This window comes from Corvus kubaryi, unplaced genomic scaffold (genome assembly GCF_017639235.1).
Source record: "Corvus kubaryi isolate FWS band 111438036 unplaced genomic scaffold, C.kubaryi_AGA036_p1.0 68, whole genome shotgun sequence".
Classification (NCBI taxonomy): domain Eukaryota; kingdom Metazoa; phylum Chordata; class Aves; order Passeriformes; family Corvidae; genus Corvus; species Corvus kubaryi.
This window is the reverse complement of record NW_024582056.1, coordinates 23,715,160-23,732,849: the sequence shown is the minus strand read 5'-3', so window position 1 is coordinate 23,732,849 and position 17,690 is coordinate 23,715,160. Positions and strand designations below refer to the sequence as shown.

The window sequence follows — 17,690 nt, the reverse complement described above, 5'->3', positions numbered from 1 at the left end:
TTCAGGGAATACATCACATGGCAATCATTAGTATCAGTTCACTGATTTGAACAATTACACTCAAGTTAAAATACCTGAAATCAGGGAGATTCAGATTTAAACTCACAGCTGTCACTCCTGTGATTAATCTCTCACAGCAGTCAGAGAGAATAGTGTCACTCCCCCAATCAGTTTGAATCCAGTAGAGATCTATTACCCTTAGACAGCTGCACCAATGTGGCCACCACAACCCAGCTCCAGAGTCCCCAGCAGCAAGTCAAACTCACTGATTAACCTTCTGTTTCACAACACTAGTCCAGGGATATTTTTGAGCCGCTCAACTTTGCTAAGCTATTAGAAGATACCAGATAAAAACAATGCCTTGAAACTTCCTCAGAAACTGCTGAGGTTCAAAAAGAATCTCCTTGAATATACAACATATCATATGTGAAACAAAGTAGAAGTCTCATTTCAGATACTCCCCTGCTAAAATACTCACAAATCTGAGAGATAAGAGTTATTTCAATAGGCAAAATGGATATCAATATTTTTATAGCTCATTAGTGTTGCAAAATGTGGAATACGTACAATTTTTTTAAGAAAGGATGTTCTTTGATCTTTCTACGCTTTCAAGCATAAACAGCAAGAAAGGAGATTTAATCCATGAAACAGCATCTAAGAAGCTCTAAGGGATGTCCAGGTGTTAGACAAATTATTTGTTGGTAGAATTACTTGTTAAGGTTTAGGTCTTGACATGCTTCAATAATATTTCAGACGTAGGGGGAGGTTAAAGCTTGGAAAGAAGGATGCCCACTGACAGTGGACACAAAGAATGCAGAATTTACAGGCCACAGGGATACCGGGAAGAACTCCTAAGATAAGGAAGAAAGTATTGAAGCCAACTCAGCAGTTGCACTGAAATCAGCTCCAGCTTCCAGAAGTATGAGATTGCAACCACTGACCCAAGAAACCCACTGACTCGAGAAAGACTGAGCATGCAGACCAATTAGCATGAAAAGCAAGAGAATCCCTAACCTAATAGAACACAGAATATTAATTAGAGAACTATGTAACTTGTAGCCAATGAAAATTAATTCCTTCATTTGCAAAAATGTATAAAATAGCAAAAGGTTTTGATAGTTGGTGTGCTGGCTTTGTGAATTTGACACCCAGCACCCCCTTCTGTGCAGAACTGTAAATATATCAAATACCTCAACTCCGTGTCTGGATTGGCCTCCTGCACACCAGGGTGAAAGAACCTATTTTGGCAACATTTGCACATCACAATTTAGATAGAAAAGAAAGAAACTTGGCATATTTCTAACACAATTTCTTACAATCCAACTGGTCACACATTTTTCCAAGTTTTCTGATAGGAAGGACTGTGTAAACTGAAATTGCAAATACTATCATTAAACCACACAGAAATATTGAGACAAAGTTTCAATCTTAAATCAGGACCTTACACTTCATACCCACTGATGCCACCGAGCAGGCAGAGCTCCCCTTTCACTGCATTACTCATGATTTAAATTGCCAGCAGACTTTCCAACACCTGGTCAAACCAGCTCTGGGCTTCTAGGTAACCAATCAATATGGGGGGGGAATAGCTAATTTTTCAGTATATGGGTACCAGGTACCTTTAATATATGGGTACCATGTACTTTAATACACACTGTTCTTGGTTTAAGATTGATTTATGCTCAAAGAAAAATAAAATGGAAAGAAATTAACAACTCTGGTCTACATTGTCAACTGTGCTATGTGTAAAAAAAAGAAAATTCCAAGACATTTTACTGAGAATTGTTACAACCTTAACAAAAAGACATGCACAGTTCAGCTTGGGTGCCAACCACTGATAGACCACCTAAACAAAGAGCTACAAAAAAGTAGCCATAGAACAAACACAACCTGGAGGTCAAACAAGGGTTTTACTCATGTATCATTATCAAGTACACTTAGACGATGAGGCACTTACAGACTGTATTTTTCAAAAGCCATTAAAGGGATTTAGAGACACAAGTCATGTTCAACAGCAGCAGAGCTATCACTTCTGTATGTTCCAGTGCAGCCCATCCCAGGCTATTCTGCCCTGAATCCATGCTGAAAGCAGAGAGTTTGGGCATATCCCACAGGGACACAACTTCACAGATTCCAGGCAGAGGAATAATTCATATAAGAAGCTGGATTTTGGATTTTAAAACACACCACCTTGGACAAGCATAACCTGCATTGCCTGTATTCAGTCCTTCTTGCTCATGTCATCACTCCCCAGTCTTCTTCACCCCAGGGAGAAATATCTGAGGAAAGAAAACTTTTGCCCACACATGCCTTGAAAACTTTAATGTAATAGCTATTCTTTTTAAAAGCTTCAATTAAAAAAAAAAACTTGCTGAACTTCTGCATCTTTCAAAACAAAAATATTTTCAAGGTGTGAAGAAACAAACAGCAAACCCAATCCATAAATTACTTTTCAAGTACTGTGTGTGCTAAGATTTTAAATTAGCATTAACAAAATGCTTTTACATTACATTGACATAGCTGGGGCAGATAAGCCTAAGAAAAAAGTGAATGACAGGTGTTACACCCCCTCTTTAGAGACTTCTAGAACAACTGAGATGCTCTTAACTAAGAGGCACAACAACTTCAACTGATTTTTTCATTAGCTTTCAGCCTGTGGAGCTCAGTTTTGTACCAGTATTTTCACTTTCACACCCTATAATACTTGCAATCTGCCTTGGTTTTTTGATGGTCAGCAAACAATTGTCTTTCGAGTAACATTTCAAATAATGTATACAAAGTTTTAAGTAGTGAAAAAACCTGTCTCCTCCAACTGTTGAAGCATATCTGGCGATAAACAGAAATTACAATAATGTATTGGCATGGGCTGGTTGGGGTTCTCTTTTGCCCTAAACTAACAATTTCAGTGTTTTTAAAAAGTGCATACTACCCCAATCCATTTGCAGGTCAAAAAGAAGAAAAAAAGAAAAAAAGAAAAGAAAAAAAAAAAAAGCCGGCAGGAGGAATGAAACTGCTGTGAAACTCAAGGTTGTTCAACTGGGTTAGCACAAAAATCTGCTTTCTCAACTCTGCCTCTAAGACTAATGCTTTAAAATTTTGAAAGCCGAACGTGTACTGTAAGAATTAAGGTAATCACACCTTCCATAGAGAAACCCTCCTATTTATTACAAAGGCCTAACTACCCTGACCACACATAAAGTAGCCACTAAACTAACTAGTACTTTGTGGATACTCATTATAGTACCTTCTCCAAGCTGAAGGACATACTAATGTTTAAGCTCCCCTTCCCAATCAGGAAAAGAAGTGTTAAACCCAGGCCTCCGTGCACCTGGCAACACCAGCGTTTTCCCACTGCAAGGTGTCACCTCCGCAGGGCCAGAGGCAGGGAGACAAGAGCACCATGGCCAGAGACCGCGCCGTTAAGGGTGGAGAGCTAGACACCAGAGCCGTGCAGCAGGTGAAAGAGGTTTCCCCGAGGAGCCAATGGGAGCTGAGGGAAAACAACAAACCACCCTCCCCGGACGAGGTGAAGAAGGCCGAGCAGGCAGCCCCGGGCCGGCAGAGCCCCACTCGGCGCGCCCCCGGTTACCTGCCACGGCCCGTCGCCATGGCCGCTCCGCCGCGCCACAGCGACGGCTTCGCACCAGCGCCAGGGAGGGAAGGGAAAGAAGGAGTGGGCGCTGCCACCCGCCGTGGAACGCCCTGGGGCGGGGTGGGACGGCGCCAGCCCGAAGAAGGCGGTGTCCGGGACCGCTGGCTCGGGGAAGGCGGGGCTGGATTCCCGAGCACGCCCGTGTGGGGCACTCGGGAAGCGTTAGCGCCCTGCGGAACCGCAGCGCTGCCGCCACGAGCATTCTGGCGGCTCCCCCGCCCCACGCCCCACCGTGAGCCCGGGGCTCTCGGGCACTCTGTTCTCGGGTCTCAGAATCACAGAATGAATTAGTTTGGAAAATACCTCTTAAGATTATTTAGTCCAACCAAGACCAAACACCACGGTGTCAATTAGACCACGGCACTAAGTGCCTAGTCCAGTCTTTCCTTAAACACCTCCAGGGGCAGCGACTCCATCAACTCTGGGCAATTCATTCCAGTGCTCAATCACCCTTTATGTGAAGAAATTCTTACTAATGTCCAACCTAAACCTCCCCTAGTGCAACTTGAGGCCATTTCCTCTTGTCTTATCACTTACTAATTGGGAGAAGAGGCCGACCCCCACCTGGCCACAGCCTTCTTTCAGGGATTTGTAGGGAGTGATAAAGTCCCCCTGCACCTCCTTTTCTCCAGGCTAAACATCCCCAGTTCCCTCAGCCGTTCATCATCAGACTTGTTCTCCAGACCCTTCACCAGCTTTTTTGCCCTTCTCTGAACCCGCTCCAGCACCTCAATGTCCTTCTTAAATCGAGGGGCTCAAAACTGAACACAGCACTCAAGGTGTGGTCTCAACAGTGCCAAGTACGGTGGGACAATCACCTCCCTAGTCCTGCTCACCCCACTGTTCTTTATACCTGCCAGGAAGCCACTGGCTTTGGCCACCTGGGCACACACTGCCTCATGTTCTGCTGCTGTCGAACAGCACCCCCAGGTCCTTTTCCACCAGCAGCTTTCCAGCCACTCTGCCCCCAGCCTGTAGCGCTGCCTGGGGTTGCAGACAGGACCCGGCACTCGGCCTTGTTGAACCTTAAGCCGTTGATCTCGGCCCATCGATTTAGCCTGCCCAGATCCCTCTTGCCGTCTCCATCCGTGGAAACGTCAGCTCCATCCCTTTAACGCATCTATGTGTGCAAAACCAAGAAAAGTATGTATAAAAACACGGCTTTAAAAGGGTGAGCGGGACCGCAGGCGCCGCCAGCAACCCCCAGCCGCACCTCGTGAAACGGGACGGGAGTCCCGCCTGCGGAGGGCGGGCTGTGGCTGTGGCAGTGGCGGCGCTGGGCATGGCGGGCGCTGTAGTGACCTCTCTGGGAGCCGCTCCCGGCGGCTGGCGGGAGAGGGCGCCCGCTCAAACTACCTCTCCCAGGGCCCGCCGCCGCCGCCGCCGCTCGCTGCTCCGCCGTCCTAAACATTTCCGCCGGGGCAGCGGCCAGCGGCGGTAAAGGGTCCGGTGGGTTCCTGAGCTGCGGAGCGGCCGCTGGGGGCACTTCCCCGAAGGTCCCCCGGGAGAGCGGTGGCGAGCGGCACAAACTTTCCGTTCGCTTCGGCTGCCCCGGCCGGGCCCCTGTAAGGGCGGCGGGAGCCGTGCCTGGGATGCTGCCGGGGACGATCCCCGCCTCCCTCGGGCGGAGCTGCCTGGGCCGCTGGCTGCTCGCCAGTCGCGGGTGGGCGCTCCTGGGCACGGGGACCGGGGCCGGGACCGGGTCCTGCCTGAGATGGCGGCACCAGCCCCCGGTACTGCTCTGGGCCGCCCGTCAGAGCATCGGGACGCAGGCGGGAGGGCTCAGAGCTGAAAAACCTGGCAAAAATAGCAAAGATGTGTCCGTGCAAAGGGCGCTGAACGAGGAAACGCTGGTGTCGGCGGCTCAGAAAGGTGAGGCGAGGGATGCTGTGTGCTGCTCAGAAGGGCTGGAGACAGTTCCTTCTGCAGCTGACGTTTTGTAGCTTCAAACCTCAAGTATCTGGAAAAAAAAAAACTCAGCACACCAAGTTGGTTTCTTTTCACATCGTATTGTTTGGAGCAGCTGTTATATTTCTACGTGTGCATTGCACAATCAGAACAAATTATGTGACTTTTTCTAAACAGCCTGTTGATTTAAGTCATTATCAGGCAGAAGATGTAATAGCCTCTAGTTTTCCATTTCAGAAGGAAAACCTATCACATGCAGCCTGTCTGTAGGGCTGTTGAAACAAGTTCACCTCCAAAAACATTGTCAAAGCTCTACATGTGATAGTAGTTTCTTTATGGATTGCCTTCACTTTGGTTGGTCTCATTCACTTCAGTGAAAAGTGGTTACTACATAATTAGCCTCAGAAATGTTATGCTTTGAAATGGTTTATGAAACACACCTTCAACTGATTAGAAAATTGCAGGAGAAATAGTTATTAACATTTCCTCCATAACTTGTACTCCACTGAAATGCACACTTTATCACTAAAAGTTAGTAGTTTCTTTCCAAGTACTCAAACATTTTGAAACAGAGAATTTTATATGACGTATTTTGCAGCGTGTACTGACACTTGTACTTTAGATAAAAATTGAAAGATAAAAACTAATCAGATAAACAGCAGTTAATTATGTTAATAAATAAAATACATACTTTGGTCTACTATTCCCCCTTTTATTGTTCTATTGATTGCTAATTCATAAAATCAGGTTTTTTTTGTATGTGCAATTTATAAGCTTTCACTTTTTTATTTTTACTTCTCCTTTTCTTTACATAAGGATTGCAATGATTGTGGGTTGAGGTGGTAGTTTAAATACTGCAGTGCTAAATACCTCATTAGTTCCTAAAAAATCTGGCTCTCGTATACCCAAAAAAAAGTAGCAGTAATTGCTACTTTGGATCTTGAAAACATCTAGCAAACAGGAATTAATAAGGCTTAACACAGAGAGTAAACATGCCCTGTACAATACAAGAGATGTTCCATGATCTCTTTTACAGTGATGAGGCATTATGGAAACTTACTGGAATTTTTTCTTCTGCCAAAATGTTATTTGAGCTGCAGACTAACAGAAAAGCATTTATGTAAGAAAGTCATACAAGTCTTACTATGCAAGGTTGTAACTTCTGTGTTGTTTTCTATTTAATTTCAGTGAAAGAAGCTGGAAGAGACTTTACCTATTTTATTGTGGTGCTTGTTGGAATTGGTGTTACAGGTTATTTTTTTTAATTATGTTCTTTATCAGAAGACACTTTCCTTTAATTCCATCTGTTTTGATAAATTTTCATTTCATCTGCTGTTGTTTCTGTTACAGGTGGTTTGTTCTATGTGATTTTTAAAGAGCTATTCTCTTCTTCTAGTCCAAATAAGATCTACGGAGATGCCTTGGAGAAATGCAGATCTCACCCTGAGGTTGGTTTTTAAACTTTAGCCATAAGTTTATGTTTCTCAGTAGTTACTGTCTCTCTTCAAGTCAAAACTTCACGCAAGGAATCTCACAAGCTGTGGGAAGACCCACGTGGTGCTTAGCAGTTTTGCAAGTGCTTTTAGCTGGCATGGGGTGGGTCAGCTCCAGAGCGGAGCCTGCATTAGGAGAAGTCATTGCAAGCATTGAGCCTTCGTGGACTGGCCTGCTAGAAGCCAAGTGAACGTGCCACGGCACAAAAACCGATGGAAATACAATCTGCCCTCAGAGCATGTGCTTGTGTCACCATACAGAAAGTTTTAAGGACATACCTGAGTGTCTGCTAAATGTAACACTTGAGTTGTGCAGGTCAGAGAGGCAGCTGGTCCCGCTAAGTTCTGTGGATCTAACCTGCTGCCTTTTCTCAGCACACTCATTCTATTGTGAGACTTCACTATGGTTCTATCATTCTGTGAAGCACTGCACTGACGTTCAGGAATTTAAATTCTTCATTTGAAGCACAATTAGCATTCCTGTGGCTAACAGGAAAAGAGACAGAGAACAGTCATGGGATCACACAGTCATCATAAGTAGGTGTAAACGAAAATCAGTGTAAAACCAGATTTTAAAAAACACTACTTCAGACGAAAAATCTTTCAAACAAGGTCACCACAAATGCCTTTATTCTAGCAACAAGTCGTGGCTAGAATAAAAATGAAGACTGCTTTGGAACAAGTTTGTAGAATTAAACCTTCTTTCCCGTACTTGCACAGTAAAACTTAACCTCCCTTTCTAACCAAATTTAAAGTAAGTTTAAGACTAAGTTAATCCACTCTGACTTTATAGGTCTGAAAAAAAATTACTGGATTTCTTATTCAGTAGTGTTTGTTAGAGAATGTCTAGGGGAATACATTTGCACTTTGAACTTCAAAACGTATTCTCTTGAAGGAGCCATGAGCAAATACTTCATGTTTTTTCTCCTTTTTACACAATATGTCAGTTTACACGTCTTCATCTCAGAGAACAGTACAAATGGAAGCTATCAGTAGGATTTATTTTAGACATTTAATATGGGACTGTAAAAAAAAAGGGCTGGAATACAGAGGAATTTTCCTTAAACTGTTCTCTTTCATAAACTCTTCTATTCTCGACACGTTAGATTCTCTAGGGGCATTTTGTTAAAAGAAGATGCATTCACAGCAGAGGTGTGAGCTGATACTGGAATGTCTGTTTGTGTGTGATCCCTTCTGACAACTCAAACCTCTTTTCTCTTGTAGATAATTGGTGTTTTTGGTGACTCTATCAAAGGTTATGGTGAGGCAACAAGAAGAGGAAGACGACAGCGTGTCAGGTACCCCTTGGTGCTTGCCCCATAAAGACATTAGTTTGTGCACAGCAAAGATATTTTTGGGTGACAAGTTCGATCTAGAGTGACGAACTGTATGTGACGTATCCTGTCACTTTTGATTGAACATAGAAGTTTTTTGCGGTACCTGGTCTCCCCAAAAAATAGGATGAGTCTGAGGAGAGTAGTACAGAGGCCTAAGCATGCATGAGTGGAGCAGGAATCTGGCTGAAGTTTGCAGTCTGAAACTATTCTGAGCTGATATGCAGAATGCTTTTTGGTACTTGAGACCACATCTCTGCTGTGCCTTTGACAGAACATCTATCACCTAAACCTTTCATGAGTGTGTCCATTGCTTTCCTTTTGAAAGAAACAACAACTATTTTTTACAAAATGTAAGACCTCCCTGCTTTGCCTTTATTACGCTCTTTGGCTGCAATATATTCAATGAGGTTTCATATAGCATGAGACACATAGGCCCAGATACACAGGTTGAACCGTGAAATTGAGATTTTTTATTTTGTCTAGAGGAAAGAGACTTTTACTGATTGAAGCTTTATCTCTTCACCAGACTCTGAAAAAGTGTTTAAAGTGAAGCTGCTAAATGAAATTGATGTGCACAAACATTTTGAGCACCTCTCTGTAAATAAGTAAATGTATTATGTATCAGCTTTCTTAGTATTTAATTTCAATCATTTTGATTTTGATAGTATTTTAAATAAATATTTGAGCTGAGAACTGTGTACGATTGTAAAGTTTGCATCTGCAGTATAAGGATGATCTTAAATGTCTCAAAAATCTACAGGGTTTTTTTGTGTATGAACACCTTGAATGTAAATTTACTGCAGTAAGGCTCTTCATTCATATTTGCTCTCTCTACCTCATCAAGTCACTTTAAACTGTATTAGAAGTTTAATCCACAGTGTGTACCTGGGCATGACTGATGGAAATAAGTGTTTGGTGGTAAACAGCAGTTAGTAATTTCAGTAGGAAACAAAAACTGGCACCAGAACTCCCATCGGACTATTAGTTTCCCAAAGTGGTCACTTTGAAAGTGATGTGCTATTTATTTAATACTTAAGCATAACCCAACTCCAGTCTAAATACCAGCGTTTATGTTGGAGATCTCATATCAGTGCCAAAGTTACACCATTTCAGCAGAACAAAATTATTGCCAAAGTAAGTAAAGCACATAGTAAAGTGTTTGTTTTGATGTGGTTTAACCAACCTGGTAATTAATTTGAAAAAACATGCTTTGTGTGTTTTGGCTTGATAACTTTGTTGAAGTGCCTAAAAAAGCTCTGGAAGTCTTGGTGATGTGGGGTCCTTTTCTAGATGTCAGGCTCCAAATCTGGGGTTTTTTTAGAATAAATACAAGGAATTTCCATAGTCTTCAGCACTGGATTGCTTTTCAGTTTTGAGAGGAGGACTGGGGTGAGCACATTTAAGCATTTCATCTCTTAATCCTCAGCAGCTAATTAGCTCTTCTAACTCCACTAGTCCTTAGGCACTCACAGTAAAGCTTGAGAGGAGCAGTAGAGAAGGAACCCAAGGTAGCATAAGGACACCACCGGAATACACTTTCTTACAAAATAAGTAAGCAACTCCTCTAAGTAAGTTTTAATTTGAAGTCTTAACTAGCATATAATCTGTATCTTTGCTGGGTGGTTGGGTTTTTGTTTTGTTTTGCTGTTTTTAGTCACATTGAATACGTAAAGGATGGACTGAAACATATGCGTTTGAAGTTTTATATTGAGGGCACTGAATCAGGGAAACAGGGAACAGTCCATGTGGAAGTCAAAGAGGTATGTACAATTGCTTCATACACCTAACAAGCTTAGTCTTGAACTTAAACTACCAAAGAGAAAAAAACACTCTTAAATTGTTTTCTTTTCAGAATCTTGAAACAGGAAAATTTGAGACCCGCTACATATTTGTGGATGTTGAGACCTATCCGAGAAGAACCATTGTCATAGAGGACAACAGATAGCCAACGATCAAAGCTGCTGCCTTATCTCACTGAGCATTGGATAATGCTGGAGTAGCCAGTCTACACGTGATTGTGTGGTGTTGCCAATTGTGTCCCGCAACTTCAGGGCTGTGTTACAGGAAGTAGCCTCTCAGGGCCTCCTCTAAGGATTTTTGATAATAACAGATACGGGATTTAAAGTGAAACCAATGAAATCTAGCAGAGCTATCATGGCAGACATTCTTGACATAGGAAAATAATGCCTGCTAATAAACAGTTTAATGCTGAATAATGCTTCTGCACACCCAAAACCTGAGTTTTCCAAGGTTTTAGGTTCGGACTGGGAGTTTTTTATCTTCCTTGGCTTGGATTTCCCCCTACTACTGCAATAAAGAAAGGGGTAGTTTAACTGTAGACAGAACTCTACTGTTTTCATTTTGGATACCTTTTTAGGTAAGAAGGTAAAATAAGAATGTTAGTGATGCAAAAGAGATCTAGGTATATAAGAGTAGGAATGGTGGAGAGACAGACCCATGAAAAACAACAGAAGATAAAGACTTCAATATTGGTGTCTCCTCAATAAATTACCAGCAAACAGAACATCAGTACCATCTGCTCTTTCCAGTGTTTGCTGTGCTGCTCTGCATGTTTGTAGCAAGGTGGGGGTTGGCCTTTTCTCCCAGGCACATAGTGACAGGACAAGAGGACATGGTCTCAAGCTGTGTCATGGGGGATTTGGGTTGGACATCAGGAAAAATTTCTTCACTGAAAATGTGGTCAGGCATTGAAACAGACTGCCCAGGGAGGTGGTGGAGTCACCATCTCTGGAAGTGTTCAAGGATCAACTGGACATGGCACTTAGTGCTGTGGTTTAGGTGACATAGGGGTATTTGGTTGGACTTAATGATCTTGGAAGTCTTTTCCAGCCTTAATGATTCTGTGATTCAGTGAATATAGCTGCAGTACTTTACAGTCTTCTTCCCTGTTGGTCACCTCCTTCAACATCATCGCTTCCACAGAGAAAAGAGAGAAACCACAGTGTCTGTAATTAAGTCCTGACTTTTTCATACTTCTGATTGGTGACATGGGCTGTGCCCCTGGATGAATCGTGTAGCACAGGTGGTCTTCTTACTGTGCAGTGCTAGTTACTCCTGTTGGCAAACGGCCATATTTATAGAGGGGCTTTTTATTTCTAAAAGTGGTAAGTTCAGGAGAACATTTGTTATTTCCTTTGGAATTGCCTTTTTTGTGGAATAACCTAAGTGTCCAGGAACTATGGTACTTCATCATACTTTGTTTTTAAGCTCTGACACCAAAACACTGGCTAAATGCAGTGGTAAGAGAGATGGGCATACACAAGAAAATGTTCACAAAGCTAAATGGTCATTGAGATCTTCACTGGTGTCTCTTTAAGAAAACTGTCGAGCTCTAAATATCATCACCTTCAAAATGCTTTGAAAACCATAATATTCCATTTAACTTCTCTCTTTCCCACTTTGTCTGCATCTACATGTGATAAACACACATGGTTTATCAGGGTGTGTCCTTCATCCATAAAGTGCTCCATGTTATTTTCTTTTACTGCTTGCATCACCTTTCTAGCTAAGCAGATCTACCAGGATGCTTCTCTGTATTTCAAGAATGGGGGACACAACTCCAAAGGACCCCACTTCTCTGTGTTGTGAAAAAGCTGAGAATATGCTTGATAAAATGAAGACAAAAAGTAGCAGAAGAAATCCACCTTTATCTGAGCTTAGATATATTAGTGTTCTTAATTTGAACAAATTACAAATACAAGGCTCAAATGCTTTCCAATCTCACTGGAGGAAAGCTTTTTGGAATCCTTTTTCTAGGAATATCTCATCAGTGAAGAATGAAAAGAAGAACTTCATAGCTTGATTTATCACCTTTGTACTAGCTAAATACCTATCACCTGCAAGATTATTTAAGCCCCATGAAATTTCAGGAGTATTAAAGCTTCATAGGGATGTAGGTTGTCTGCAGAAAAAAAAGTTAAAACATTTTTTGCTAACAGAAGTCTTATGGGAACTAATTACTTCTTTCCATATTCCTTCTGAGGCTGAAGTTCTGTTGGTCTTTGTGAACCAGGCTGGCATCCATGCTTGCAAAATTTTCTTAAATTCTGTTTCATGCAAACACATATGTGGAGACACCTTAATCAAAATGAGGTGACAATCAGTTGAGCAAGACGTCTGGAATAGAGAACATCGATCTCTTCTGCAGTATCACCTTTCCTGGTGGTAGTTTGCACTGAAGGGGAACAGCTGCATTCACTGAGTTTAAACATAATGTTTTAGAACACCCCTTTTGTAATTCTGAAGACTGTTAGCCTCAGCTTTCCTTATGAAGCTGCCCCTGCTTCACTGGATCATTGTGCTACCCATAAGTCAGGCAGAGATCCTTCTCCATGGCAGGCAGCTCCGTGTTCCATCCTTTCACTGGAGGATGTTAGGCTGGGGAGACAGCAAAGTAACTGAAAGCTTCTCCTTCAGTTGTTGGTAAACAGCAGCAGAAACCATTTCACTCTTTCCTTTTTAAAGCTCTTCTTCTTCTCTTGGGAAAACACAAAATTACAGCATGTGGCAGTTACTTTCTGATGTAAAAGTCTCATGGTATTGTTACTAAAGCATTGGGAAAAAATCACTGCCATTAAGTCAGAGCCAAAGCAATGACGTTTTCATGGAAATTAAACGTTTTCCAGGGTTCAGTTTTGATTGTTGCAGAATTAATAAAAGTATATATTCTTGAAACCCCCCTCTCCTTTGGGAAATGAAAATACGTCACCAGTGAAAGGTGGTTTTTCCAGAAGCCCTCTGTGGCAGACTACTCAAAATGTGTTTTAGGTAGGTGTACAACTTTGTCTTAACTTTCCCATCCCAGCACTGATTTTTGTGGGTTGCCAAAGCTTGTGTATGCAGCATAGGCAGCTGATATCCTTAGAGCTGGTTTGTGGGAATAATGTTACTATGTCATCTCCATGACCTGTGTTTGATTCTAGGTCCTGTTTATGCTTGCTGTATGGTGACAAAAAGAAATATCCCTCCAGGAAATGAACTCAGTGGAAACTTTAAAATATTGAAAAAATGATTACTCTTTTACTAAGCTTCAATAAACAGAAGCTCTTGCAAAGAAAGTGTAGTTTTAGACTGGGGAGGAAAAGTGGTGTTGTATATGACTGGGTTTAAAAATAACCTTGATACCTAAATATTTCCAGCACGGAATTTAACAACTGATTTAGGCAATAGAGTCATGATCTTAGCTGCAAACAAATGCGTGTCTGATAGAAGAGATTTCAACAAACTCACTTAACTAGCAGAGAAGACAGGAATGGGAGTAAGACAATTACTGCATCACATGCCAACTGCAGAGAGAAAAAGCCAAAGAAGATGTGCTGGGAGTTTCCAAGTAATTTCAATCACTTTGCTCTCAGTCTCATTCACTATGACAAGGGATGCTATCCACCCTAATACTTGGCAGGATTATTCCAATATGGATATTGTCAGCAACCTAACCTGTTAGAGATTATGCCCAAGCAACATTAAGGACACATTTGAGTCCAAGCCCACTTTTAGGATTCATTGCAGCTTGTAAACTGATGGAAATACACAAGCACAGAGATTGGAGAGAAAATTTAAAGGGAAAAGTTTTGAAGGGGCAAGATTAAAGGTGACAGGGCTCATAACTGCTCTCTCTATATGGGGCTGTGAAGTGTGCTTGAAGATCTGAAATACAGCTGGTGCTGGAAAAACAAAAATTTGAAAGCAAAAAGATCTTCTTCCTCTTTTTTTGAGAAGGGAGAAAAGGCTTAGTCCCTCAAGAGACGTTCATGTGCTCCAAATAGAGAATAATAGAACTCCAGTAGAATTTTTCCTTAGGCATCTGGGAATGTATATCGTCATGATATACAGTGATTCCAAACAGTACTATAAATAATTGAACAGCAGAAGTATTTGATAGTTTTTCTTAGTAAGTTCTCAGGGTTTTTTATGTGCATGTGTTATGTAAAATAATATATAGGAACTATAGAAAAATGTGAATTAATACCATCCTGTATTCAAATTCAGTATATTTATACTTTTTTTAATGATGTATAGTTAAAAGTTTAAAATGTAGCAAAAATATTTTGCAATTTAAAGGAAACAAAGGAAACACAACCAAAAAAGCTTCTTTGGAATTCTTGTGGTTGTCCTGGGAGGAATATGCTATATATGATTCTCTTCATCTCATATAGGTTATTGTGGAACATTTGTAACTAAGCATATAAAAATATTAAGCACAAATACCTGTTTTAGTAAAATAGATCACTGTGGAAAGCCTTTGTTTGCCTCTCAGTGTTGAGTATCAAACTACTGCATTTCATTTTAATACCCGTGTAAAAAAAATTATGTTATGGAAAAAGCATAGTAAGGGAGGGATGCCCTCACCTGCTCCAGCCCAGAGCCATCCTGTGGCAGATCAGCCTTGGCCAGCACCCAGAGCTACTCCCCCCACGGCAGGATGAGGGTGGAAATGGGGACCAGCAGAAATGAGAAATCTTGGGGGTTGTGATGAAGACAGGGAGATCACTTGCCACTTAGAGTTGCAGGTGAACAAAACTTCAGAATGAGCTCAATTTATTGCCTTTTGCTGGTGCTGCTGGCCAGAGCAGCAGCGTGGGCAGTGTGCCGCAGTGGTGAGCACCCAGCAGGGCTGGCAGCAGCGTTGTCTCTATTTCCAGATCACGTACAGGCGTCTGCCTCCACATCTTAAAACCTCCCAGTACTGTGCTGGAAAACCTTTCCAGGATAATCGTGTTTATCCAACCTCTATTTAATTACAATTCCCCTTTATCAGAATCACAATTATCTTCTCTAACATGAGTTGCTGCCTTGTATTACTCCTCACAATTAACTCTATTAACCTTTTATCCAAGCACATTTTTACCTTTTATGGGAACTAGGTTGTTTTTCAATTTCAATCCTAATTCCTGTTTTTTCCATTAAAAACCTAACAATCTCAGCCATAACAACATTTTATTACAGTTATGCGCATACTAAATCATGGCTATATTCCCTGAGATGTGATTTGCTTCATTAGTGCTACAACCTCCATAGAGGAGCTGGAAGTGAATTGCTATTTTGTACGCTGTCTGAGGCTATGCATTATCCCATGTTTTAATAAAATGAAGCCAAATCCCAGTGTTGGAGTGCAGATTTGCAAAATGCCACCAGTAGCTTTTTGGTGTGAGACCTGGCAAGGTACAGATGCCTTTCTCTCCTCTGTGTGGCTGCAAAGCCACCACATTCAGGGATCTGACACTGGTGAGGATAATAGTGGTGGAGAGAAATATCTGAGACATCTCAAGATTTAAAACAGCAGCTTTCTGTCAACTGCCTTGAGCATAAAAGCCTCATAATAAGCCACAACTATTTTTCCCTGAAAACATCCATGAAAAATGTCCTCCTGTGCTAATTTTTTTGTATTCTACACATTTATTTTCCTCTAATTTCTCTTTTAACACCTTTTTTGTGGGGTGTCTGGCCAGCTTCTGCATATATTTCTCTTTTTCTTCAAAATACAGTGCTTAACATCTGTGTCTGCATCTCTTCTTTACCTATATTTAATTTAGCAGAAAAAAAGCTAATCTCCCTCAATTTCTCATCATAAGACATGTTTTTTAGACCCTTCACCAGCGTCATTGCCCTTATACACATATAGACCTATGCATAAAACCACTATAAATACGTAATGTGGAGCATATATGTCATATAATGCATATTATGTAGACAAAATAATACCTATCTACATATATATATTTATGTTCTTGACTTCATCTTGAAAGCTTTTCAGGCAACATCAAAATAAACCAGGTTCTGGGGCCATTTCAAAGCAGACACCTCCCATTACTGACCAAGCCATGTTGCAGAGCTGGTCTCCAGGGATGTTCCTGAGATCACTGTGATCCTTCGTAAGCCACATGGAACTAACAAGTCTTGAATTCTAGGTGTTGAGTCTGATTGACACCTTCATTTTTAACTGATACCCAACACCCCATCCAAACCTTCGATGACTGACAGGTACAAAAGCTCCAGACATCTCTCAGTGGCATATACTTCAAGGTGAATTATGAAGAAATCAGATAAGCAATGTGCTATGATTAGAGCCAGTCAATTCTAATCTCTCCTGGACTGAGTGAATCATGATGGCAGTTCCTTCTTTATAATCCATCCTGCATTGTAATGGTAAAGGCCAGTAAAGTAGTCCTGCATTTGCTGGTTGTTGTCAGCCTTTGGGATGGAATTAAAAGTGGAAGTATATGAACATGGCTTTGGTTTTGTAAAAACATGCATTTTTCATGTGGGAAGTATTAATCCTAAAGCAACCACCAGTGTCACAGCCAGCCCCATTTACTCACAGGCTATGGCTGTCATGCTGTACTACTCACTCAAGGGATGTGACATAGGGACTTCCTTTTCATGGAGGACTGGCTCCGTGCTTCCTAAACAAAGTGTTCAAAATGTCTCCAAAATAATTATCCACCACAACATAAATATCAATACATACACAAAATCAAGGAAAAACTAATACTCTGAAAAATGAAACATCAAGAAAACAATATGTATTCCGTGGACTGAAATCAATGTTTTTAGATTTAGCACACTTCTGTGAACATTGCCAGGTAATGCTGTAACCAGTGAGTGATCTTGCTGTGTGAGAGCATTGAATACTCTGCTACGTGCCCGTTTGGATGTGGTTACATTGCTGTCCCTTGCCACAGAGTTCAGGAGCAACCAGCACATACATATCCCTGTTGAGGTCATTGTGATGACTTTTATAAAGGGTTCTCCTGCTGTGCCAGCTGGTGTCCTGCTTGTGGGAGTCTCCAGCTTTCAAATGGCAGACATCTGATGGCTTTCTAAAAATACATTCTACTCAGTCTTAGAGCCCCAAGGAAGGTTCTTGTCTCTTAATTCATCTCTTCTGAGGGAATAAGAGGCTGTTTGCTGGAGGCCAACTGCAGGCTGGTCCTTTAGACCTCTGCATACCACGCATGTCCCTCAGGCCATGCCTTCTGCAGCAACTCCATGCAGATCTCACTGGGATTTTAAAGACAAGAAAAAACGTGGATATTTTTGGAACTGCCTGTACATTACCACTGCTTTATACAGGGTTATGTGAAAATCACACTTTCACACTGAAATAATTTACTTAGTAGAAATAAGGACATGTTAGTAATGATGCAGATATGTTTTTTCCTCACACAAATGGGTAATGAACACAGAGCTGGGACTCAGAAAATACTGATTCTATGATAAATTCTACCACCCTTCTCTTCTGTGGACCAGGAGTGAGTATTTTTGTCTTTCTCTTTGCTA

At 41.6% G+C, this 17,690-nt stretch overlaps 2 protein-coding genes across 4 annotated transcripts in view; one reads left to right on the top strand and one right to left on the bottom strand.

The window, feature by feature from the left end:
• FBXO15 (F-box protein 15) overlaps positions 1-3,755 on the bottom strand; it is a 29,554-nt gene extending 25,799 nt beyond the window's left edge. For 2 of the 3 annotated variants that reach the window (XM_042048823.1, XM_042048824.1), the window contains exon 1: positions 3,590-3,755. In XM_042048823.1, coding sequence (XP_041904757.1) covers positions 3,590-3,609 — 20 coding nt within the window. In that variant the 5' untranslated portion in view covers positions 3,610-3,755. Of the gene's footprint in view, positions 1-3,244; positions 3,552-3,589 lie in introns of those variants that run through there. The other variant, XM_042048825.1, reaches the window with a different exon arrangement.
• TIMM21 (translocase of inner mitochondrial membrane 21) lies at positions 3,608-10,914 on the top strand. The gene is made up of 7 exons (XM_042048658.1): positions 3,608-3,884; positions 5,018-5,524; positions 6,749-6,811; positions 6,911-7,008; positions 8,278-8,351; positions 10,045-10,150; positions 10,243-10,914. Exons 1-7 carry the CDS (start codon positions 3,608-3,610, stop codon positions 10,333-10,335), a joined length of 1,218 nt encoding a protein of 405 aa, XP_041904592.1. The 3' UTR covers positions 10,336-10,914.
• The last annotated feature ends 6,776 nt before the right edge of the window (positions 10,915-17,690 follow it).